General features: G+C 42.4%; 2 protein-coding genes across 3 annotated transcripts in view; both read right to left on the bottom strand.

Moving 5' to 3' along the window:
- Nucleotides 1-1,807: 1,807 nt before the first annotated feature.
- LOC118390251 (MICOS complex subunit MIC27) lies at nucleotides 1,808-19,603 on the bottom strand. Its single transcript, XM_052457196.1, has 9 exons — nucleotides 19,437-19,603; nucleotides 10,914-11,018; nucleotides 10,542-10,661; nucleotides 10,167-10,221; nucleotides 9,981-10,079; nucleotides 9,568-9,659; nucleotides 7,819-7,926; nucleotides 5,333-6,152; nucleotides 1,808-5,054 (listed from the first exon to the last, which is right to left on the bottom strand). Exons 1-9 carry the CDS (start codon nucleotides 19,446-19,448, stop codon nucleotides 4,966-4,968), a joined length of 1,500 nt encoding a protein of 499 aa, XP_052313156.1. The 5' UTR covers nucleotides 19,449-19,603; the 3' UTR covers nucleotides 1,808-4,965.
- A 1,001-nt stretch (nucleotides 19,604-20,604) lies between these two features.
- LOC118390250 (connector enhancer of kinase suppressor of ras 2-like) overlaps nucleotides 20,605-25,409 on the bottom strand; it is a 55,210-nt gene continuing 50,405 nt past the window's right edge. For both annotated transcript variants that reach the window (XM_035780617.2, XM_035780618.2), the window contains 6 exons: nucleotides 24,602-24,673; nucleotides 23,739-23,809; nucleotides 23,433-23,533; nucleotides 22,746-23,295; nucleotides 22,330-22,541; nucleotides 20,605-22,119 (listed from right to left, as the gene is read on the bottom strand). In XM_035780617.2, coding sequence (XP_035636510.1) covers nucleotides 21,898-22,119; nucleotides 22,330-22,541; nucleotides 22,746-23,295; nucleotides 23,433-23,533; nucleotides 23,739-23,809; nucleotides 24,602-24,673 — 1,228 coding nt within the window. In that variant the 3' untranslated portion in view covers nucleotides 20,605-21,897. The remainder of the gene's footprint in view (nucleotides 22,120-22,329; nucleotides 22,542-22,745; nucleotides 23,296-23,432; nucleotides 23,534-23,738; nucleotides 23,810-24,601; nucleotides 24,674-25,409) is intronic.

The raw sequence follows: 25,409 nt of genomic DNA, 5'->3' as shown, positions 1-25,409 counted from the left end.
TTCGCTTATACAAATATTTAGCATACGCATGTCCAAACAGTCAGATACATTTCACAGCTTCCTTAATTAACTGGAAGAGTTCACTGCAGTAGCTGTGGGAAACCTTAGCCATGACACCCAAAGCTAACCGACTGTCTTATCTCTCATATAATGAGAGTGACTGATGGAGCCAAGGGAAAACACATCAGTTATTGTGTGTGACAACAGTCCACGATGCATGACTGCATGTATGAAAAGAGATTTGCACTTGCACTACCCGAAACAAAATCAATTTTACAGTGTATCCACATCAACAGCCTACAGTCAAAGACCCATGTGGATGTGAGTTTCTCCAATATGGGGTGAGGAGGAAAATGCCCCTGAGAATGTGCCTGTATCCGGGAGAAAAAAAAGGGAACATGACTGTGGGACCAGAAAAGGCACAGGATGCAAATATGGGGGAGCAAGAGCCTGGGGAGCGATAAAACTGTGACATGATGTCAAAGGGAAGACAAATGCTTTTGCTCCATGTACTGTGAACCCAGTGGTGGCTCAGAAAGAGGAGGAATGTCCTGTTACTATGGAAATGACACCGACTCATCTGAAGCTATGTGTAGATAAATGTCAGAAAGAATTAGGATAGAGGTAACTTCATCCGTTCTCACATGTTAATGTCCATTGGGAGCATCTGGCAATGACTAAGGCCTAAGTGTCTTTAGATAGACCTGCTGTCCTCAAACTATACTCAGTTGGCAGCTATTCACATGTTTTCATGTAATGTCAGACTAGGAAATTATAGAAAATAGACCTTTAAATACTTTATAATGCATCATTGTTTGTAACAGCTACCACTCGTCACCACAATCTTCCCATTGTATTTTTAAAAAATCTTGTAAAAGAGTTAAGGGGCACAAGTAAATTCCTGTAGAATCTTCACGTGTGAACTGTGAGCCTCACTGCTATCCAAGAGAAACAGATGTCTCCCCTGTGAGTATAGACCCAGTTGGATGGAAGTACTTGGGAATGTTTAAGCAATCTTGAGATTTCCATAAAAATACAAAAATCATAAATCATTGGGGTTTTCCTGGCTTTACAAAACGGTGACGCATTGCAGACCAGGGAACCAATCCCCTACAGAGATCAAAACACCACTGTTTTCCTCAATATTCATAAGTACCCTCAAAGTAATTGATACATAAGCAGTTAAAGGGAACGCTAACATAAGATTCTCTCTGGCCATTCTGGCATTGGAGTATATAGCATAGTAACGTGTTGAACATGTTGCAATAATCAAAACCAGGAAAGGGGATCTCGTTTACCAGGGTCTAATATTCCAGTTCCTAGTGCCTCAGACTGGCTAGGGTCAGACCAGGGTCACATTCCATAAGCAACCTTCATGCTGTGTTTATGGATGGTGTATCTGGGAGGGTATCAGCTTCAGAGACCAATTAAATGGAGGCTCGCCTGGAATACGCCATGGAGCCAACGATAATGAAACACAGGCTATGAAGGCACACTCACTGCAGTCTATCAAGTCCCAATGACCAGTTAGTATTCAGTAGGCCTACTACTGCATAAATGTTTTGATATGAAAGAAAATCAAAATGTCTCTCCTTTCCATACCCCTATTTTTCTTCATTTTAAACCACTTCCTCTAAACATGGACATGGTTCATAAAAATGCTGGTTTTGCCTGAATGGCAAACACTGTCGCCCTCTAGTGTTTCATACCAAATACTCCTCTTAAATCACATCTTTGCATGGCTATCACAACACTTTTCCATTTGCACGGTTTCACTGCTCGGATTAAAAAGTGAGGAGAGTGGAGATCGAGAAAAATTACTTTATTCCATATTTGGTTATTCTAATGAACAAAACAAAACTTTTATCATGGTGAAGATTGATATCCAACAGCTGAATTCAGGGAAGTGTTAAAACATGTCAAATTGTCAAATATGTTCTCCTATCTGAAACATACCCCCAAAAATATGAAATTACATTGATAGCTCTATTAAATTTTTTTTTTTTTTAAGTATTTTCAAACTGACATCAAGTACTAGGACATCATTCAAATGATTTCAACACACATAGACTACATTACCAAAAGTATGCGGACACCTGCTTGTCGAACATCTCATTCCAAAATCATTCATATGGAGTTGGTCCCCTTTGCAGCCAAAACAGCCTACACTCTTCTGGGAAGGCTTTCCACTAATGTTGGAAAATTGATGCAGGGACTTGCTTCCATTCAGCCACAAGATGTTGGGCAATTAGGCCTGGCTCACAGTCTGCATTCTAATTCATCACAAAGGTGTTTGACGTGGTTGAAGTCAGGGCTCTGTGCAGGCCAGTCAAGTTCTTCCACACTGATCTCAACAAACTATTTCTGTATGGATCTCGCTTTGTGCACGGGGGAATTGTCATGCTGAAACAGGAAAGGGCCTTCCCCAAACTGTTGCCACAAATTTGGAGGCACAGAATTCTCTAGAATGTCATTGTATGTTGGAGCATTAAGATTTTTCACTGGAACTAAGGGGCCTAGCCCGAGCCACAAAAAACAGCCCTAGACCATTATTCCTCCTCCACCAAACTTTACAGTTGGCACTATGCATCGGGGCAGGTAGCGTTCTCCTGGCATTCGCCAAATCCAAATTTGTCCGTGGGACTGCCAGATGGTGAAGTGTGATTAATCACTCCTGAGAACGTCAAATCTCTGCCATGCTAGAGCTGCCCTGGTCAACTGTAAGTGCTGTTATTGTGAAGTGGAAATGTCTAGGAGCAACAACGTCTCAGCCGCCAAGTGGTGGTCCTACTCCAGAGTTCAATGGAGGCAAGCTTTACACCACTCCAGCTGACGCTGGCATTGCGCATGTATACAGCTGCTCAGCCATGGAAACCCATTTCATTAAGCTCCCAACTAACAGTTCTTGTGCTGATGTTACTTCCAGAGGCAGTTTGAAACTCGGTAGACAGGTGATTATTACGGGCTACGCGCTTCAGCACTCTGCGATCCCGTTCTCTGAGCTTGTGTGGCCTAGCACTTGGCGGCTGAGACGTTGTTGCTCCTAGACATTTCCACTTCACAATAACAGCACTTACAGTTGACCGGGGCAGCTCTAGCATGGCAGAGATTTGACGAACTGACTTGTTGGAAAGGTGGCATCCTATGAGGGTGCTATTTTGAAAATCACTGAGCTATTAAGTAAGGCCATTCTACTGCCAATGTTTGGCTATGGAGATTGCACGGCTGTGTGCTCAATTTTATACACCTGTCAACAACCGGTGTGGCTGAAATAGCCAAATCCACTTTTGGCCTTGTAGTGTATCAAACCAGTCAGTCCATAACATGTCCTCCAGGTGCCTCTAGTATGTGGGCATGTTGGGAAGTGTCCATCTTGCGCAAGAACTGCACACATCCATATACGTTGGGTTTTTAGAAATTAAAAAGGTTCAACTCCAGTTCTACAAGGTCTTACAAATGCTATAAAAATATGAATGCGTTTTAGAACAGCTCACAAAATGCCACATGGAAAATATTTGCATGGACTGACCTGACTAATAAGAGAAGGTAAATTCACAAGACAGAAAAAACGACAGCGTAGCAGTGACCTAAGTAAATGACAAGTCCCTAGTAAAAAAAAAAATGCCTATTATGAATTCTTATTGTATAAATGGTCCAGTTTGGTTAGTAACGGAATTTGTTTGAGTAACTTCTTTCACAGTATAACAGTGTTAACGAGCTCCACAAATGAATCTACATTCTGTGACCAGTTTACACCATCCAGTTCACGAAAATGGTCCGCTCTCAGACAAGACTGAGTCACATGGCCATGGCTCGCTATATAAAACAGGCAGTGAAGCGCTCAGTTACTGTTCGATTGAACGTTAGAATGGGCAAAACGAGTTACCTAAGTGACTTTGAGCATGGTATGATTCCAATATCTCAGAAACAGCCGATCTCCTGGGCTTTTCACAAATTACAGTGTCTAAGGTTTACAGAGAATGTTGCGACAAACAAAAAACAATCACCCACATCCGTCCTGTGGATGAAAACAGCTCGTTGATGAGAGGTTGAAGGAGAATGGCATGAATAGTGCAAGCTACCAGGCGGGCCACAAACAGGCAAATAACGACAACGTACAACAGTGGTGTGCAGAACTGCATCTCGGAACGCACAACTCGTCAGTCCTGGTCACAGATGGGCTATTGCAGCAGACGACCACACCGGGTTCTACCCATCTCAGCTAATAAGAAGCGGCTCCAGTGAGCACGCGATCACCAACACTGGACAATTGAAGAGCGGAAAAACATTGCCTGGTCCTGCGAATCCCGGTTCCTGTCACGTCATGCTGATGGCAGAGTCAGGATTTGGCGCAAACAGTCTATGGCCCCAACCTGCCTGGTGTCGGCGGTGGTGTAATGGAGTGGGGAATGTTTTCCTGGCACACGTTAGGTCCCTTGATACTAACTGAGCAACGTGTCCACACCCCAAACAATTCAGGCTGTTCTGGAGACAAAGGGTGGTCCGACCCAGTACTAGAGTGTACATAATGAACTGACCACTGAGTAAGTATTGGTAAGTAAACCTTGTGTAGTGGCTCTGGAAGTAGGGTGTAAAGATGTCAGTTTGTGCCTGTGGATGCAGATGATGACCTGCTCCCTGTTCCCTGTGGGTGTCTACATGTAAACTGCAGGCCATGCAAAGAAACAGATGACTCCAGAGGTCAAAATTCAAACACTGCAACCTGATTCTCAATCCTCCTCCCTGACATGGATAGAAATTGTTAAATCCATGACCGGTAGTATGCAATTGCACACTTGGGGAGAAGAGTGGATAATTGGGACACAGCCTGTATAGGACTAACTGTTCCCTATCACTGAGGTAAAGAGAGAAATAGGCACCTAAAAAAAGTGTTGCTTTATTATTTTTTAATTTCTGGAGATTACCCTTAACCTTCCCCTCCCTCCCACATATCCCTGTCATTCTTCATCCACGCGTGCTGTACAGGTCTGCATCCTCAGGGCTGGCCTGGCCAAGGTCAATTAACTTAGGGTCTGGTGCAAATTTGGGTTTCCCTGGAATTACAAAAAATATAATTTTATAGTGGACATCAATATCTGATAAAGAAGATTAAGCCAACTATTTAGATGAAGATATCTTCTGAGAGGCAGCTGATAAGAGGAGCTGTAGGAGAACGAGCTCATTGTAATGGCTGTAATGGAATAAATGGAACGATATCATGCATACAGAAACCATGTTGGACTCTGTTCCATTCAATCCATTACAATGAGCCCGTTCTCCTATAGCTCCTCCCACCAGCCTCTACTGCTTCACATTGATTTGCGTGACTCACCAGCAGTTTTTGTTACAATCCCAGATGGCTCCTCTGTTGTAGCTGGAGGAGTAGCCTCGTCAACAGGAGCAGGTGCAGTCTCTTCAGCTACAGGAGGTGGGTCAGCAACCCCCTCTATAGGTGCAGGGGCAGCCTCTTCTGCTGCCGGGGGTGAAGGAGCAGCATCCTCCTCAACAGGTGCAGGGGGTGAAGGAGCAGCATCCTCCTCAACAGGTGCAGGGGGTGAAGGAGCAGCAGCCTCCTCAACAGGTGCAGGGGGTGAAGGAGCAGCAGCCTCCTTAACAGGTGCAGGGGGTGAAGGAGCAGCAGCCTCCTCAACAGGTGCAGGGGGTGAAGGAGCAGCAGCCTCCTTAACAGGTGCAGGGGGTGAAGGAGCAGCATCCTCAACAGGTGCAGGGGGTGGAAGCTCTGTCTCTTCAGCAGGAGGTGGGAGAGGAATAACTTCCGCTGCTGGGGGAGGTACAGGGACAGCCTCAACAGGGGCAGGTGCAGGAATCTCTTCAGCAGCTTCCTCAACAGGAGGTGCAGGGGCAGGCACAAGGGCCGTCTGAACAGCCTCTTGCTCCACCACTGTGACTGCCTCAGGTTCAGCTGCAGTAGGCTCAGTGTCAATAGAACCCTCTGCAGGGGCCACCTCTGTGGTGGACTGAGGGGCAGGTTCGACCACAGATGGAGCACCCTCTACGGGGCCTGAGGCAGAACTAGGTTCAGTGGGGGAAGCCTTGTCAACAGCAGGCGTGGCTGGTTCAGATGATTCAGCTTCAGGGAGGGTCTTTGCCTCTGATACTTCTGGCTCAGGGATGGTAGCTTGGGGGGCTTGCTGCTTGTAAACAGGAAAACATTGGTCAAGTTCTGTTTAATCCATTTAAAAAATGCTGTTCAAACTCAAGTTTTCAACTCATGAGAGAGCTTTAAACAGTTTGTTAGATCTATAAATCATTGACCTACAGTGGGGAGAAGTAATTGATACACTGCCGATTTTGCGGGTTTTCCTGCTTACAAAGAATGTAGAGGTCTGTAATTTTTATCATAGGTACACTTCAACTGTGAGAGACGGAATCTAAAACAAAAATCCAGAAAATCACATTGTCTGATTTTTAAGTAATTCCTTTGCATCTTATTGCATGACATACGTATTTGATCACCTACCAACCAGTAAGAATTCCGGCTCTCACAGACCTGTTAGTTTTTCTTTAAGAAGCTCCACTCATTACCTGTATTAACTGCACCCGTTTGAACTCGTTACCTGTATAAAAGACACCTGTCCAGACACTCAATCAAACAGACTCCAACCTCTCCACAATGGCCAAGACCAGAGAGCTGTGTAAGGACATCAGGGATAAAATTGTAGACCTGCACAAGGCTGGGATGAGGAAAGTGAGGATCAGCCCAGAACTACACGGCAGGACCTGGTCAATGACCTGAAGAGAGCTGGGACCACAGTCTCAAAGAAAACCAATAGTAACACACTACGCCATCATGGATTCAAATCCTGCAGTGCATGCAAGGTCCCCCTGCTCAAGCCAGCGCATGTCCAGGCCCATCTGAAGTTTGCCAATGACCATCTGGATGATCCAGAGGAGGAATGGGAGGTGGTCATGTGGTCTGATGAGACAAAAATAGAGCTTTTTGGTCTAAACTCCACTCGCCGTGTTTGGAGGAAGAAGAAGGATGAGTACAACCCCAAGAACACCATCCCAACCGTGAAGCATGGAGGTGGAAACATCATTCTTTGGGGATGCTTTTCTGCAAAGGGGACAGGATGACTGCACCGTATTGAAGGGAGGATGGATGGGGCCATGTATTGAGAGATCTTTGCCAACAACCTTCCCTCAGTAAGAGCATTGAAGATGGGTCGTGGCTGGATCTTCCAGCATGACAACGGCCCGAAACACACAGCCAGGGCAACTAAGGAGTGGCTCCGTAAGAAGCATCAAGGTCCTGGAGTGGCCTAGCCAGTCTCCAGACCTGAACCCAATAGAACATCTTTTGAGGGAGCTAAAAGTCCGTATTGCCCAGCGACAACCCCGAAACCTGAAGGATCTGGAGATGGTCTGTATGGAGGAGTGGGCCAAAATCCCTGCTGCAGTGTGTGCAAACCTGGTCAAGAACTACAGGAAACGTATGATCTCTGTAATTGCAAACAAAGGTTTCTGTACCAAATATTAAGTTCTGCTTTTCTGATGTATCAAATACTTATGTCATGCAATAAAATGCAAATGAATTACTTAAAAATCATACAATGTGATTTTCTGGATTTTTGTTTGAGATTCCGTCTCTCACAGTTGAAGAGACCCTATGATAAAAATTACAGACCTCTACATGCTTTGTAAGTAGGAAAACCTGCAAAATCGGCAGTGTATCAAATACTTGTTCTCCCCACTGTAGCTAGAACGCTGGTACTCAAGTTTTCCACAGTGAAAACCATTTAAATATAAGAACGACTAGATGAAAAAAGCATCAGTAATGTCAATAGTCTGTTTTACCTCAAGACTGACAGTTGGGGGGGTTACTTCTTTGGGCTTTGATTTAAATATGGATGCCATAGATGATGTAGTGTACTGGCTTGCTGCATACATCTTCTGCCCCGTGATCTGCAGAAGAACAGAAACACATTGTTAGGCACCTATGGCATAACACAGGGAATCCACAAGTTTCAGCTACAATTTTAGCTCATATGCACATGGATGTTACACAAATGTACATACAGTTGAAGTCAGAAGTTTACATGCACCTTAACAGAGTTAAAATGTATTTGGCTTTCATAATTCCTGACACTTAATCATAGTAAAAATTCCCTGTCTTAGGTCAGTTAGGATGACCACTTTATTTTAAGAATGTGAAATGTCAGAATAAAAGTAGAGAATGATTTATTTCAGCTTCCCAGTGGGTCAGAACACACACTCAATTAGTATTTGGTAGCATTGTCTTTAAACTGTTTAACTTTGGTCAAACGTTTTGGGTAGCCTTCCACAAGCTTCCCACGATAAGTTGGGTGAATTTTGGCCCATTCCTACCTGACAGAGCTGGTGGAACTGAGTCAGGTTTGTAGGCCTCCTTGCTGACATGCTTTTTCAGTTCTGCCCACAAAATTTCTGTGGGATTGAGGTCAGGGCTTTGTGATGGCCACTCCAATATCTTATTTTTTTTGTCCTAAAGCCATTTGGAAGACCCATTTTCGACCAAGCTTTAACTTCCTGACTGATGTCTTGAGATGTTGCTTCAATATATCCACTTAATTTTCCTCCATCATGATGCCATCTATTTTGTGAAGTGCACCAGTCCCTCCAGCAGCAAAGCACCCCCACAACATAATGCTGCCACCCCCGTGCTTCACGGTTTGGATGGTATTCTTCGGCTTGCAAGCCTCCCCCTTTTTCCTCCAAACATAACGATGGTCATTATGGCCAAACAGTTCTATTTTTGTTTCATCAGACCAGAGGACATTTCTCCAAAAAGTACCATTTCCATCCCCATGTGCAGTTGCAAACCGTAGTCTGGGTTTTTTAATGGCGGTTTTGGAGCAGTGGCTTCTTCCTTGCTGAGCGGTGTTTATACTTGCGTACTATTGTTTGTACAGATGAACGTGGTACCTTCAGGCATTTGGAAATTGCTCCCAAGGATGAACCAGACTTGTGGAGGTCTGCAATTGTTCTTCTGAGGTCTTGGCTGATTTCTTTAGATTTTCCCATGATGTCAAGCAAAGAGGCACTGAGTTTGAAGGTAGGTCTTGAAATACATCCACAGGTACACCTCCAATTGACTCAAATGAGGTCAATTAGCCTATCAGAAGCTTCTAAAGCCATGACATCATTTTCTGGAATTTACCAAGCTGTTTAAAAGGCAGTCAACTTAGTGTATGTAAACTTCTGACCCACTGGAATTGTGATACAGTGAATTATAAGTGAAATAATCTGTCTAAACAATTGTTGGAAAAATTACTTGTAGATGGCCTAACCGACATGCCAAAACTATAGTTTGTTTACAAGAAAGAAAGAGTGGTTGAAAAACTAGTTTTAATGACGCCAACCTAAGTGTATGTAAGCTTCCGACTTAAAATTGACATCTGCATTAAAAAAAAACAATATTGTGCAATAATACAAAAGGTGTCTAAACAGTCTAAAGTATTGGATCTCATTATATTTATATAATAGTGAGTAAAAAGATCTTAGTGACACTCAAAAGGAAGCTGGGGCAAAAGTGTGCCTGTACATTAATCTGTGGAATTATTATACCTTTACAACACCCACTGTCTGAGTGGGGTAGCACACGGAAGTGCCTACAGTGGCCATACCCAGAGGAACCCCCAGCCTCATCAGACGTGACCCTGCAGAGAAATAACCAGTCAGCTACTGTACATAGTGGAACATGATACCAAAGAGACATTTGGCAACCTGCTTTTTCAGACATTTTACTGCAATGTGTACATTTCAGATCATCTATAATAATGGTCAATAATCTGGGCCGTATTCAGTGATGTGAAACGTTCTGTACATTGCATAGATATAGAATGATCAGACACAATGCCCTATTCTATCAGAGACAATCACCAGTTTTACACAACACATTTCTTTCTGAACTATCTGTAATGTCACATCCTCCTGAACAGCGGACTTCCCGCAATATCTTTAATGCAGCAACTCATTACCTTTCCTTGCCAGGATCAGACCCGCTAACCCAGAGACTGTGATTACACCGACCCTCGGCATAAAACCAGGAGAAGGATCTCTCAGGAACTCATATGTATCTAGGTAAAATAAACATGGAAAAAAGGTTTTGCAGAGATAGCAGAACAGACCTACTCATGTGTCAACAGAACTCCCCCACTCCTCACCGTGTCCAGCAGTATAGACTGTTACAGCTCCGACCTTGACAGAGGTATAAGCATTCTGGAAAAACAATGGTCAGAAATTAGCACAAAATACAACTTGTTTGCAAAACAAACCAACTGAGATATTACATAAGTTATACCACAAAAGCAGCCATTTTGATAAAGTCCCTCACCTATCGATCTCATGGCATCGAACACAAAATTTGAGTTCTCCGTAAGAGTCGATTTTTACAATAACTGAACTAAAGAGCCATTCCAAAACTTCCTGCAAGTCATTCTTAAAAACGTATATTGATGAATATTCAACATCAGCCAACACAACCAATCAAGTCAGTCACCAGTGAAAGAGGCCATTTGAACCAGTTCGTGTTTCTATACCTTAACGGCAGTAACGTATGGTTGCAGCCCCACCCGGACCACACCCAGCCCGTTCTGCAGAGCTCCAGGCTGCTCATTCATGTAGTGCATTGTTGGAGGGTCTGGAGCATAGATGGACAACTGAGGACAGTACAATAGATCAATAGGATCAACAAAGGTGGCAATAGTCACATACATCAGGTTTCAAGTTCATTGTCACGTGCACAAGCAGAGCGAAATGCCCTTCTTGCTTGCTCTTTCCCAACAATGTAGTTATGAATATCAGTAGTAATATAAAATATGTACAAAAAAGTAAAGTACAATAAAAACACACGAGAAATAGAAATAAGTAACTGTTCTTGAGTAAATTCTACATCTTGGTTCTTAGATTACCTCTCTAGGGGAGAGCAGCACAGTCTCTGTTTTGTACTGACTCATGGCATAAACTCGAAATGAGGCCAATCCCATTGCTGCTGGGATCACCGCCAGCTTCACTACCTGCAGAGAGACACACAAACACAGACCTTTGTCAGGATAGGCCTAAAGTGGTTTTCCAGTCTGAAATTCACATCAACAGTTATTGATGAAGCACAGTTGAATCCAGTAAAATATAGGCTTACACCCGTTTTGTGCCAGCCAGTCCTACTTTGGAACTATATTGGAAAATATTTTACTGTAAATTATGTTGAAAAGGATAGGCCTAAAGATAATTATTATAATGGAAATTATGATACTGCATCATCATTAGTGATTAATATATCGATATTTGAATCCAATTATCAATTTGTATTTTTTTTGCTACTGTAGGTAGCACTTTTATTTCCCTGACTGATCAAAACTCGTTTTCTTTCAGCAGGCATATAGTTAGCCCATTCATAGACGCTAACTACCGTATAATGCAGACCAGACCACTTGCGTGCGTGCATGCATGTTGATTTTGTCCACCAACACCAGACGCGATCAGGACACGCAGGTTGAAACATCAAAACAAACTCTGAACCAACTATATTAATTTGGGGACAGGTCGAAAAGCATTAAACATTTATGGCAATTTAGCTAGCTAGCTTGCTGTTGCTAGTTAATTTGTCGTGAGATAAACATTGGGTTGTTATTTAACCTGAAATGCACAAGGTCCTCTACAACAATTAATTCACAGATAAAAGGGTAACAGTTTGTTTCTAGTAATCTCTCCTCCTTCAGAGTTAGTCTTCTTCAGACTTTATATGGCGGTTGGCAACCAATTTTAAGGTGCATTACTACCACCAACTGGACCACCAACTGGACTGGAGTGTGGACCTCAGTTCATCTTTCAATCACCCACGTGGGTATATTCTCCAAAAATCCACCAAGTTCTATTTTAGCGTCTGGCTACGCAGACGCTAGCGAGCAGTGTGGGTGCAACGATTGAATAACGTGTAAATTTATTATGCAATGCTCGCGCACACAACATGGGCGGTGTGGTCAGCATGTTAGCACCTATTGACAACGACATCTTCCGGGAGACTTTTATTAAGAGCCCTGAAAGTTACCAAAGCGTCGCCTGTAGTATGGTTTTGTAGAAATAAGGAACGTATTCTTCATATCAATGAGAAATGATTTCCCCAAAACAATAGGTTCACTTACTACACACCTGTATAGGGTTAGTGTTCCCTATGGCCATATCTCCATGTTACAGCACTTGTACAGAAGACAGGGACTACCACCTATGTTAATTATCTAGGCTATCTGTGTAAGCGTAAATGATCTACATGGCCGCCTCGCTTCGCGTTCCTAGGAAACTATACAGTATTTTGTTTATTTCTTACATTGTTACCCCAGGAACTCTTAGTTTTTATTACATACATTCGGGAGGAACTATTGGATATAAGAGCAACGTCAACTCCAACATTACGACCAGGAGTACGACTTTCCCAAAACGGATCCTCTGTTTGGCCCACCACCCAGGACAATGGATTGGATTCCAGACAGCGACCCAAAACAAAGGCGCCGCAGAAGGGGCAGACGGAGCGGTCTTCTGGTCAGGTTCCATAGACGGGCACATCGCGCACCGCTCCCGAGCTTACTACTCGCCAATGTCCAGTCTCTTGACAACAAGGTAGACAAAATCCGAGCAAGGGTTGCCTTCCAGAGAGACATCAGAGACTAACGTTCTTTGTTTCACGGATACATGGCTAACTCGAGACACGCTATCGGAGTCGGTACAGCCACCTGGTTTCTTCACACACCGCGCCAACAGAAACAAGCATCTCTCTGGTAAGAAGAAGGGCGGGGGTGTATGCCTTGTGATTAACGAGACGTGGTGTGATCATAACAACATACAGGAACTCAAGTCATTTAATTCACCTGACTTAGAATTCCTCACAATCAAATGCCGACCGCATTATCTACTAGAGGTCGACCGATTAATCGGAATGGCCGATTAATTAGGGTCGATTTCAAGTTTTCATAACAATTGGAAATCTTTTTTTTTTTTTACACCTTTATTTAATCTTTATTTAACTAGACAAGTCAGTTAAGAACACATTCTTATTTTCAATGACGGCCTAGGAACGGTGGGTTAACTGCCTCGTTCAGGGGCAAAACGACAGATTTTCACCTTGTCAGCTCGGGGTATTCAATCCTGCAACCTTATAGTTAACTAGTCCAACGCAATAACGACCTGCCTCTCGTTGCACTCCACAAGGAGACTGCCTGTTACGCAAATGCAGTAAGCCAAGGTAAGTTGCTAGCTAGCATTAAACGTATCTTAGAAAATACAATCAAACAATCAAGCACTAGTTAGCTAAACACGGTTGATGATATTACTAGATATTATCTAGCGTGTCCTGCGTTGCATATAATCTGACTTAGCATACAAGCATACAAGTATCTAAGTATCTGACTGAGCGATGGTATTTAGCCGCAAATAAATAATGAAACATGTTCAATTTGGTTTAAATAATTCAAATACAAAGTGTCGGAGAAGAAAGGAAAAGTGCAATATGTGCCATGTAAAAATGCTAATGTTTAAGTTCCTTACTCAGAACATATGAAAGCTGGTGGTTCCTTTTAACACGAGTCTTCAATATTCCCAGGTAAGAAGTTTTAGGTTGTAGTTATTATAGGACTATTTCTCTCGATACCATTTGTATTTCATATACCTTTGACTATTGGATGTTCTTAGGCACTTTAGTATTGCCGGTGTAACAGTAGAGCTTCCGTCCCTCTCCTCGCCCCTACCTGGGCTCGAACCAGAAACACATCGACAACAGCCACCCTCAAAGTAGCGTTACCCATGCAGAGCAAGGGGAACAACTACTCCAAGTCTCAGAGCGAGTGACGTTTGAAACGCTATTAGCACGCACCACGCTAACTAGCTAGCCATTTCACATCGGTTACATCAGCCTAATCTCGGGAGTTGATAGGCTTGAAGTCATAAACAGCTCAATGCCTGAAGCACAGCGAAGAGCTGCTGGCAAAACGCACAAAAGTGCTGTTTGAATGAATGCTTACGAGCCTGCTGCTGCCTACCATCGCTCAGTCAGACTGCTCTATCTAATCATAGACTTAATTATAATATAATAACACGCAGAAATACGAGCCTTTGGCCATTAAAATGGTCGAATCCAGAAAATATCATTTCGAAAACAAAACGTTTATTCTTTCAGTGAAATACGGAACCGTTCTGTATTTTATCTAACGGATGGCATCCCTAAGTCTAAATATTGTAGTTAAATTGTACAACCTTCAATGCTATGTCATAACTATGTACAATTCTGGCAAATTAACTACAGCCTTTGTTTGGAATAAATGGACTTCACACAGTTCCCAATGAGCCAGGCGGCCCAAACTGCTGCATATACTGCTTGCACGGAACACAAGGTTTAAAAATATATACTTGTGTATTGATTTTAAAGAAAGGCATTGATGTTTATGGTTAGGTACATTGGTGCAACAACAGTGCTTTTCTCGCAAATGCGCTTGTTAAATCATCACCCGTTTGTCGAAGTAGGCTGTGATTCAATGAAAAATTAACAGGCACCACATCGATTATATGCAACGCAGGACGCGCTAGATAAACTAGTAATATCATCAACCATGTGTAGTTAACTAGTGATTATGTTAAGATTGATTGTTTTTATAAGTTTAACGCTAGCTAGCAACTTACCTTGGCTTCTTACTGCCCTCGCGTAACAGGTAGTCAGCCTGCCACGCAGGCTCCTCGTGGAGTGCAATGTAAGGCAGGTGGTTAGTTGGACTAGTAACCGGAAGGTTGCAAAAACAAATCCCCGAGCTGACAAGGTTAACCCACCATTCCTAGGCAGTCACTGAAAATAAGTAATGAGCTTACCTAGTTAACCTTTTAGGGATGGGGGCAGCATTTTCACTTTAGATGAATTGCGTGCCCATAGTGAACTGCCTCCTACTCTGTCCCAGATGCTAATATATGCATATTATTATTACTATTGGATAGAAAACACTGAAGTTTCTAATACTGTTTGAATTATGTCTGTGAGTATAACAGAACTCATAGGGCAGGCAAACTTCCAAACAGGAAGTGGAAATTCTGGGGCTGGTTGATTTTCAACTCATTGCCTATTCACATCCAAATAAGATATGGATCTGTTCGCACCTTCCTACGCCTTCCACTAGATGTCAACAGTCAGTAGAACGTGGAATGAAGCCTCTAGTGTGATGTGGGACCGACAGCTATTTGAGTCACTGGTCTGGCAGAATGCCAGTTGCTGGTTATGCACAGTACTTATTATATCGCCTTGCGTTCCATTACTCTGTAGACAAAAACGAATGCTCCGGTTGTAACGTTATTGAATATATATGATAATAACATTCTGAAGATTGATTCTCTACTTAGTTTGACTAGTTTATTCGACCTGGAATATACATTTTTGAAGTTTTCATCCGAGTTCACCTGGACCGGTGCCAGCTTTTGGACATGTGGGCTAATCGTGCTCGCAAAAGCTATTTGGACACTAGTAATGGACATTATCGAACAAAACAACGATTTATTGCGGAACTAGGATTCCTTGCACTGCATTCTGATGAAAGATCAAAGGTAAGGGAATATTTATGATGTAATTTCGTTTTTCTGTTGACTCCAACATGGCGGAGAAATATATTTAAGTCTGAGCGCCGTCTCAGATTATTGCATGGTATGCTTTTTTCGTAACGTTTTTTAAAAAATCTGACACAGCGGTTGCATTAAGAACCAGTGTATCTTTAAATATATGTAAAACATGTATCTTTCGTCAAAGGTTTATGATGAGTATTTCTGTTATCTCTGTAATTACTCCGGATATTTTGGAGCCATTTTTGAACATGGCGCCAATGTAAACCGAGATTTGTGGATATAAATATGCATATTATCGAACAAAACATAAATGTATTGTGTAATACGGCAGCGTAGCCTAGTGGTTAGAGTGTTGGACTAGTAACTGGAAGGTTACGAGTTCAAACCCCCGAGCTGACAAGGTACAAATCTGTCGTTCTGCCCCTGAACAGGCAGTTAACCCACTGTTCCCAGTCCGTCATTGAAAATAAGAATGTGTTCTTAACTGACTTGCCTGGTTAAATAAAGGTTAAAAAAATATATATATACACACATTTTAAAAAAACATGTCATACGAGTGTCATCTGATGAAGATTATCAAAGGTTAGTGATTAATTTTATCTCTAATTCTGCTTTTGTGACTATCTTTGGCTGTTTTTTCTGTTTTGGTGGTGATCTAACATCGGCCATTCCGATTAATCGGTCGACCTCTACTTCAGAGGGTAGTGCGTACGGCCCAGTACATCACTGGGGCAAAGCTGCCTGCCATCCAGGACCTCTACACCAGGCAGTGTCAGAGGAAGGCCCTAAAAATTGTCAAAGACCCCAGCCACCCCAGTCATTGACTGTTCTCTCTTCTACCGCATGGCAAGCGGTACCGGAGTGTCAAGACTAGGACAAAAAGACTTCTTAACAGTTTTTACCCCCAAGCCACAATACTCCTGAACAGGTAACCAAAAGGTTACCCGGACTATTTGTATTGTGTGCCGCCTCCCAACCCCTATTTTACGCTGCTGCTACTCTCTGTTTATGATATATGCATAGTCACTTTAACTATACATTCATGTACATACTACCTCAATTGGCCAGACCAACCTGACACACTCAGTGTGTCAGAGTGAGCAATGAGCTGTCGCCCACTCGTAGCTATGATGTGGGCGTGCCCCAAGGGTCAATACTGGGGCCCCTCCTGTTCAGCCTGTACATTAATGATCTGCCTTCTGTCTGTACTGGGTCTGAAGTTCAAATGTATGCAGATGATACAGTGATATATGTGCATGCAAAGAGCAAACAACAAGCTGCACAAGAACTCACTACTGTAATGGTCCAGGTTACAAAGTGGCTCAGTGACTCGTGTTTGCATCTCAATGTGAAAAAAACTGTTAGCATGTTCTTCACAAAGAGGGCAACAGATGCGACTGAGCCAGATGTCTATGTGTCAGGGGAGAAGCTCCAGGTGGTATCCGATTTTAAGTACCTTGGCATCATACTTGATTCCAAACTCTCTTTTAAAAAGCATGTGAAAAAGGTAATTCAAATAACTAAATTCAATCTAGCTAATTTCCGATTTATACGAAATTGTTTGACTACAGAGGTAGCAAAACTGTACTTCAAATCTATGATACTCCCCCACTTAACATACTGCTTGACTAGTTGGGCCCAAGCTTGCTGTACAACATTAAAACCTATTCAGTCTGTCTACAAACAGGCTCTCAAAGTGCTTGATAGGAAGCCCAATAGCCATCATCATTGTCACATCCTTAGAAAACATGAGCTCTTGAGTTGGGAAAATCTTGTGCAATACACCAACGCATGTCTTGTATTCAAGATCCTTAATGGCTTGGCTCCCCCTCCACTCAATATGTTTGTTAAACAGAAAACCCAGACATATGGCAGCAGATCCACAAGGTCTGCCATGAGAGGTGACTGTATAGTTCCCCTAAGGAAAAGCACCTTTAGTAAATCTGCATTCTCTGTGAGAGCTTCCCATGTCTGGAATACACTGCCATCAGACACACATAACTGCACCACATATCACACTTTCACAAAATGCTTGAAGACATGGCTAAAGGTCAATCAGATTTGTGAACATGGTCCCTAGCTGTGTGTTGCCGCCTTCCATGTTGTCTGTAGCTTGTGAGGTATGGAAACACTTTGTTGCTTTTATGAATTTTGTCTTGCTGCTTTTTGTTCTATGTTGCTCTGTCTGTATGCTATGTCTTGCTTGTCCTATGTTGCTATGTCTATGGTGCTATTGTCTATATTGTAATTGTTTTTAATAACCTGCCCAGGGACTGCGGTTGAAAATTAGCCGGCTGGCTAAAACCGGCACTTTTACTGAAACGTTGATTAATGTGCACTGTCCCTGTAAAAATAAAATAAACTTTTTTTAAAATTTAAAAAATAAAAAACAATGCTCCCGCACATTGGCTAACCGGGCTATCTGCATTGTGTCCCACCACCCGCCAACCCCTCTTTTTACGCTACTGCTACTCTCTGTTCATCATATATGCATAGCCACTTTAACCATACCTACATCTAAATACTACCTCAATAAGCCTGACTAACCGGTGTCTGTATATAGCCTTGCTACTGTTATTTTCAAATGTCTTTTTACTGTTTTATTTCTTTACTTACATACACACACACATTTTTTTTGCACTATTGGTTAGAGCCTGTAAGTAAGCATTTCACTGTTGTATTCAGCACACGTGACAAAAACTTTGATTTGATTTGTTCATCGACTACAGCTCAGCATTTAATACCATAGTACCCTCCAAACTCGTCAATAAGCTCGAGACCCTGGGCCTCGACCCCGCCCTGTGCAACTGGGTCCTGGACTTCCTGACAGGCCTCCCCCAGGTGGTGAGGGTAGGTAACAACATCTCCACCTCGCTGATCCTCAACACTGGGGCCCCACAAGGGTGCGTTCTCAGCCCTCTCCTGTACTCCCTGTTCACCCATGACTGCGTGGCCATGCATGTAAATATATTTTTTATTTGAAAGATTAATTCTCACTGATATAAGGGCTATATGTTTCAAACCAGTGACATGATGATTATTGAAGTTTCTAACAATTAAAACACAGCAACATGATTGTCGTTCACATGGAGCCTGCCGCGGGAAAAGCTAACCATTGAAAACCCTACAGAGAAGTTATATAGTGAGCAATATGTTTGGAACATCAAATCACAATTAAAATCTCAGTATGGAATCGAAATAGGTCTATAGCTAGAATCGTAACACATTTCGGCACCCAAGTATCGTGATAATATCATGAAGTCTCTGGCAAGCCCCAGCCCTAATTGTCATGAATAGTATTACAGTTACCAGAACAGTATTTTCTTATTAAATCATGGTTGCATTTTTTTTTTTTTACCAAGAATGCAATATTTGATCCTCATCAGAGAGATAAGACATTGAGCTTGTTGAGCAGGATCTTCTAGAGTGAAATAATGAACGTTAAATGGATACAATTAAGCTAGCTAACAAGTTTAGGAGAGATTTCGAAGGTCACCTTAATCTTCTTTAATCATATTTAAAGAGTAGGCTACCTACAACGTTAATCCTGAAATACAGAGAAACACTGGGCTACATTACTATACAATTTTAGATCTACTTTAAACTCCACATTCATAGATATCTATAACATGGACATAGTTCTACCACAATAATTTGCGTTTGTACAACATGTTCTAAAAGGGGCGTGTAAGCAAACTGCATGTTATACTGACGCCATTCTGGTAAATGTATACACATAGCTAAATACACAAATGTAAATTATTCGACCTTTTTAAAAGACCTTAGAGTCCCAGCTCAAACTCGAGGTAAACATGTTTTAGGATAGGTTTGCATGGCAGAAAACTTACCGTGGCAGCCATGATGGTAACTCCACCTCAGAGTCTTACCGGTGCCGATGAGGAACCAACTTTATCATAGGAAAACGCGTTAAATCCTGTTAGACTGTTTCTGCCGCTAAATTGATTTTACTGGTCAGTGTATGACCTCGAAAGTAACAATGCTATACAAAAAGCAACGTTAATAATCAGTTCTCCTCTTTATTTAAAGAGTAGTGTTTTCATTCCTTGTCCTATCATCGAAAAATCCTGCACATGTGGGTCCCTGAAGGGTTGAATAACTGCTTCAGTTCAGGGTAGCCTCATTTTGTAACGTTTTATTATCGAAATAAATACACAGAAATGCATTAATTTGTGCGGTAATTCAGTTTATTGGATTTTTACAACCTTGTACTATATATATTTCTGAGAAACAAAAGCTACTTTTGATTCATAGGAAGAATAAATGTATTTCTCTTTCTCAAGAACAATGTTTTTATAAGTTAATGTACAGATAAACAGATAATAATATACTTCCAAAAAAGAGCAATATGTTCCTTTTTTAATGTCGCAGTGCAACTTACATCTTAGCTACACACCTGCGCAGTTGTACTATGAGGTGCACACCTCCAAAATAACACAGTGGAACCCTGGACAGATTGGACAGATTTCATGTACAATGTTTTAAAACATTGTGAGAACAATTACATTCTGGTTAAATGAAATACATTCTACAATACATGTACTGCTCTTCATAAAATTTGAGAATTTAGAGCAACAACTGCGGACATTTTAGAAGTGTTAGTAGTATGTCTATTATGACATGTAGCCGGGCCAGTGTAGTTATACTGTATAACAAATGTACTGACACCTAAAAAGCATTTTAAGTACCAGGACACAACACTGGATGATAATTGCAGGTGAATTGAAGCAATGTCAATATCCTGCCAGGAATAGGGTACAAGTATTAAGCGGCGCAAAGTAAAACATTATCATTGAAATTTGATAGAAGTAAAATAGAAACCAAGTAAAAGAAAGTCAAGTAAATAGGCCTAGAAAAGAAACAACCAAGTGTGTCAAACATTAAAAATGTGTTATGAGTTGTTGATCATGTATTTTGCGCAGATAGAATGCAGTCACATTGAAGTACTACGGTACTACTTCTCAACCTGTAGAAATAAACAACTTAAGCAGATAGATATACGTTGACAATTTCCGGGATCCTTTTTAAAATAAACCAGTACATTCACATATAAAATCAACAGAGACACAGAAAGGGAACAGAATACATGAGCAGAACTCAGGACCTGAATCAATCCTGAAGATCAGGAGGTCATTTCTCTAACAGCTGGAGTGAAGCACAAACAGTCATTCAGGAGACTCAATGCTTTTTGTATTTTAGATCATTTTTCTAAGAAAAATATAAGTAAAAAGATTCTGTGGTCACAGAATCTAAAGATTGCATTCACAAGTATATAGTTCACAGTTTTAAATAGAGGGTGCTGCTATGCAAACAATATCATATTTTTCATTTAACACATTTCTCAACCCCAATGGCCACATGTACATGTTTACTACCATGCAGATGTTTGTTTGATTTAAAAAATCAATTTCACCAACAAATTCTATAATGATGGCCAAAATCATAATAGCTACAAAGATATATCAATAAATGTAAAAGTTTCATTCCGGTGAGCTGTGTTTGGCTAAACTACTTTGTTTAAATTTCAAACAAAATCTACATAATTATACATACATGTTAAACATGCAACATCTGTACATACAACAGAAATGCATTATAAAACCCTACTGAGCCTCATACACTAAAAGGCCAAATACCTCCATCTCTCTCTCTCTCTCCCTCTCCCTCACACACCCATCTTCTCTCCACACTTATACATACATACAGTACATACTTTTAAACAGATTGGGTCTTTCTTTCCGTGGGTTTCAGGGTCACACAGTACCATGGTGCCCCAGTAGGGGGTGCATTGTTGTAATCAGAATGATGCCAATTAGCCAGTCGCGACATAGCTCTCTCTTAAAGCAGCATTAAAGGGGAAATAAAAAGGAAATAAAAACTAAACTCCCTTCCTCTTAAGCAAGCAATGAAATAAGAAAAAATACAATAGAAGAAAAAAAATGTATTTGCATCAGCCAAAAACAGTTACAACTTTTTGTTGTTAAGTTCTCTTTCAATCTATCATTTGTTGCATTTTCTGTTTTAAAGATAATGAATGATAGTTTCTCTTCAGGCATGCAGAATGGCACCCCGTGGGGGCCTTATTTTATCCAATATACAGTATATACACCAACAGTTACTCTTATGTTTGACCTCAGTGCAGTATGTACACATATTACAGTGATTGGTTTGTCAGTTAGTTTGAAAGGAATGGTGATGGTAGACCCTGGCTGCATAAACGATTGCGGGGGAAGAGATAATGGCATGATTCCACAGTGTCTCCTTGTTACTCTGTCTCTGAATACTCGTGTCTCAAACGTGAGTTTCGATGAAGGAGTGGGTGTGCATCATCAGTGGTGGGGACAGGGGTGAGAGGTCGGATCCCTCGGGGTGGGGCTCTGTCGGGACGGAGCTGAACTCACAGATGTCCACAAACAGCTCATGGTGCTGCTGCTTCCACTGTTGGAACTTCTGGGAGTTTAGACCGGAGTCGTCCAGTACTTGGCTGATAATGGCCAGATCACCCTCTTTGGCCTGTGGGAAAACATCAGTTAGTGTTTGGCTTACATACTACCCCAATGACCCCACTCATATGCCACCTCACTCTCATCACCATAGACAGCCACCTACTGGACCTGTACCACCCTCTGTACCTCCATAAGACTCCACCCTGCCCTATGACTCATACCTGCCCTATGACTGGGCCACAGCCTGCCCTGTGGCTGTGTCCCGCCCTCTCCGTACCTTGAGTGTGCTGCGCAGGGCACGAATGCGGTGCAGCTTGTCGTTGATGACAGGGTCGTTGCAGCGCTTGACAAAGGAGCGTCTGAAATCCTGTTTAGTGGAGGGCCTCTGCTCCCCCAGGGCAGACAGGCTGGCCCGCTCTATGGAGCGATACAGCTCCTGGAAGCCATCCACTCCCTCATGATCATGACCTCGCTCTTTAGACTGAGAATCTGAGGGGAGAAAGTAGGACAGGATTTCAAAGCTCTGTGCTAAACCTAATTCAACCATTTTAACTTGGATAAAAGCTTTACAATGTACCTTGTCATCAAATAAATATATAATCAAGGCATAACAAGGTATATGTGTAACTTGAAGTCTGAGGAGTCCTAAAGAGAAGCCTGGCGAGAGCAGGAAGTGCTAGAGTGCATCCTTACCTTGGTGTTTCTTGGAGTTGTGCTTTCTGAATGGCACCTCGTCATCCTCACTCCTCTCCTCTGAGGGTCCTGCTGAGTGCAGGCTTCCCTTGGTGCCCTGCACGTCCCTGTTCCGGGGCAGGCTCTGGCTGCGCTGCTTGTGGGCACAGTGAAGGCGCTGCTCGCGCTCCTCTATGTCCACCAATGGGAAGGGCCCATCTCTGTCAGGTTGTCGACGCCTCTGTGTGGGCAGTGTGGCCTGGCGTCGGCGCTCAGGGGACATAAGCAGCTGACCCATTCCCATGTGGCCGCTGCCGTAGCCCCCGTCACCCCTGTCACCCTCCCCCGGCACGGTCTGCAGAAAGTGGAGGCCCGAGCTGGTGAGAGGCGTCTCAATCAGGTCCTGCCAGGAGCGGCGTTGGGTGTCACGGAGGGTGGGGCGGAGGGTGGGGCGGCAGCCGGAGGACTGGGTGCTCCCAGGGACGTCCGGACGGGAGTCCTCAGCTGAGGAGTGGGAGTACGTGGACTCACTGGAGAAGTGGCGCTCAGGGAACGGACTGGAGGAGTTCACCTGGAAGGGGGCCAGTGGACAGAGGTATTTAATGATATTGATAGAACCACTATGTATGTGTGTGTGTGTGTGCGTGCACAGTGAACGTGTACATGTGAGTGTGTGTTCCAAAGTGTGAACCAGTGGCCTGCACTCACAGATGGGGTGCGGTGGTAGGTGTCACAGCGAGATGACATGCCCTCTTGTTTCAGAGTCATAGAACCATCCATCTCATCCTGGTCACTCTCACTCCAATAATCTGAAACGTCAAAGTTAAACATCAATAAACTAAAGAGCTTGGGTGACCTCATCCATACCAATACGGTATGTCTTGCACTACAGTACAATAGGCATTGATCTAATACAATTACCTAACATTTCACTTCAATGTCCTTAAATCATTTGATTTACACATCACAACAATGTTGTTTGATGTCACTAAATATGTAGTCAGATTGTCCTACCTTCATCGGGCCGTGGAACCTTATCGTCAGGTGTGTAGCCAATCGCCGCCAGCCCCAGCCGGTTCATCCATCTACATGGGTAACAGGACAGGGTGCAGACACACAACATGAGATGGTTAACTGACTAACTGATACCATACTGGGTGGGGTAGGAGGTTTGATGTGTTATGTGGTCTATATTTCTTAAGAATATTAATTATTAACCGTTTGCATTGAAGACAAAAATCCAAATCCAAATCAAATTTTATTTGTCACATACACAGCAGATGTTAATGCGAGTGTAGCGAAATGCTTGTGCTTCTAGTTCCGACAATGCAGTAATAACCAATGCAGACAAGAAAGTATATCGATGTTATGATATGCAGTCTTTCTGAATCCTCTCAAATCCTTTATTTAGCTAATGCTACTCAATCAATAAAGGGCATTTGTGATCAACACTGCCACATAATTACACAGAAAAGAGCCAGAGATAATAACAAGTCAATCAGTCACAACCCAAGGGAAAGATGAAACTGTTTCTGATAAACAAAGCAGTAGCTGCTGACCCAGAGGGCTCTTTGAAACAAGAGACTTACTGCTCTTTATCATCTTACACTATCTCGGGAGAAAAAAAACACAAAAATAAAGTCTCAGTAGAACAACACTACCAACCTAAAGTATATTTTCTTATTCCTCATGTTTGAGAACGAAAGAAAAACTATGTCACAGCTCCAGCTATGAATTCTCTGAAACTGAGATGTTTTTAGATAATATGTAAGCTAAAGTACATGCTGTTACAATCAAGAAAGCATTATATGAAAAAAGCACACTAACTAACCCTACCATCAAAGTACAGGTGGTAATGCTAGAAAAAATAGTGTTACCTGTTCATCTCCTCCAAACAGTCTGTGGCGAAAAAGAAACTCTTGATTTTGGGATGGCAGGCTTTGAAGGCACTGCAGCAGGAGCAAAAACAACATTTAATTAGTCTGCACAGTCTTGTAGATCATCTGATTCTCAAACATCTCCATTTTGCATTACTTCATTCTGTTAGCCTGAGATCCAGACCATGTGGTACAATGGCCAGGTAGATGTACTGTACACTGTTCCTGTAGCCCTTTCCTGCAGTCAAATGACCTAGGGGCTCCCGGCACTGCATCTCGGTGCAAGAGGCATCACTGCAGTCCCTGGTTCAAAGCCAGGCTGCATCACATCCGGCCGTGATTGGGAGTCCCATAGGGCGGTGCACAATTGGCCCAACGTCGTCCGCGTTTGGCCGGGGTAGGCCATCATTGTAAATAAGAATATGTTCTTAACGGACTTGCCTAATTACATTTTAAAAAGTGGAATGTTATAATGGGTGGAATGTTTTTAATATTTTCATAATTAATACACTTTTTTTTAAACACAGAGAATCTGGTGTTTCTATGTCAAACGGTTTAATATTGGGATGCAAACTCAAATTGTAATAGACTTCAACATGGTACAGGTATCTTCTTTTTTAAAGCCCATAACCATGTGTGTGAGGTGTTGACTTTTGTTTCAAAGTGGATTTGTTTAAGACTACCAAGAAACACTGTGTGACCCTTCTCAGGTGGAAATAGACACCTATTATTTACTTCTGCCACTTTGTGCCACGGCTATTTAAAGCCCTCGTTATTCAAATCAAATATTTATGCCACGCAACGGCAT

This window comes from Oncorhynchus keta, chromosome 11 (assembly GCF_023373465.1).
Source record: "Oncorhynchus keta strain PuntledgeMale-10-30-2019 chromosome 11, Oket_V2, whole genome shotgun sequence".
Lineage (NCBI taxonomy): Eukaryota > Metazoa > Chordata > Actinopteri > Salmoniformes > Salmonidae > Oncorhynchus > Oncorhynchus keta.
The sequence above is the reverse complement of the archived record's forward strand: the minus strand, read 5'-3'. Positions and strand labels throughout refer to the sequence as shown.

What these genes read in the sequence shown, in the direction of transcription:
- LOC118390251 (XM_052457196.1), bottom strand. An exon ending in CATACGTTACTGCCGTTAAG is followed by an intron (nt 10,222 to 10,541) that starts GTATAGAAACAC and finishes TTGTTTTTCCAG; the next exon opens with AATGCTTATACCTCTGTCAA. An exon ending in AGACAGTGGGTGTTGTAAAG is followed by an intron (nt 7,927 to 9,567) that starts GTATAATAATTC and finishes GTTCTTCTGCAG; the next exon opens with ATCACGGGGCAGAAGATGTA.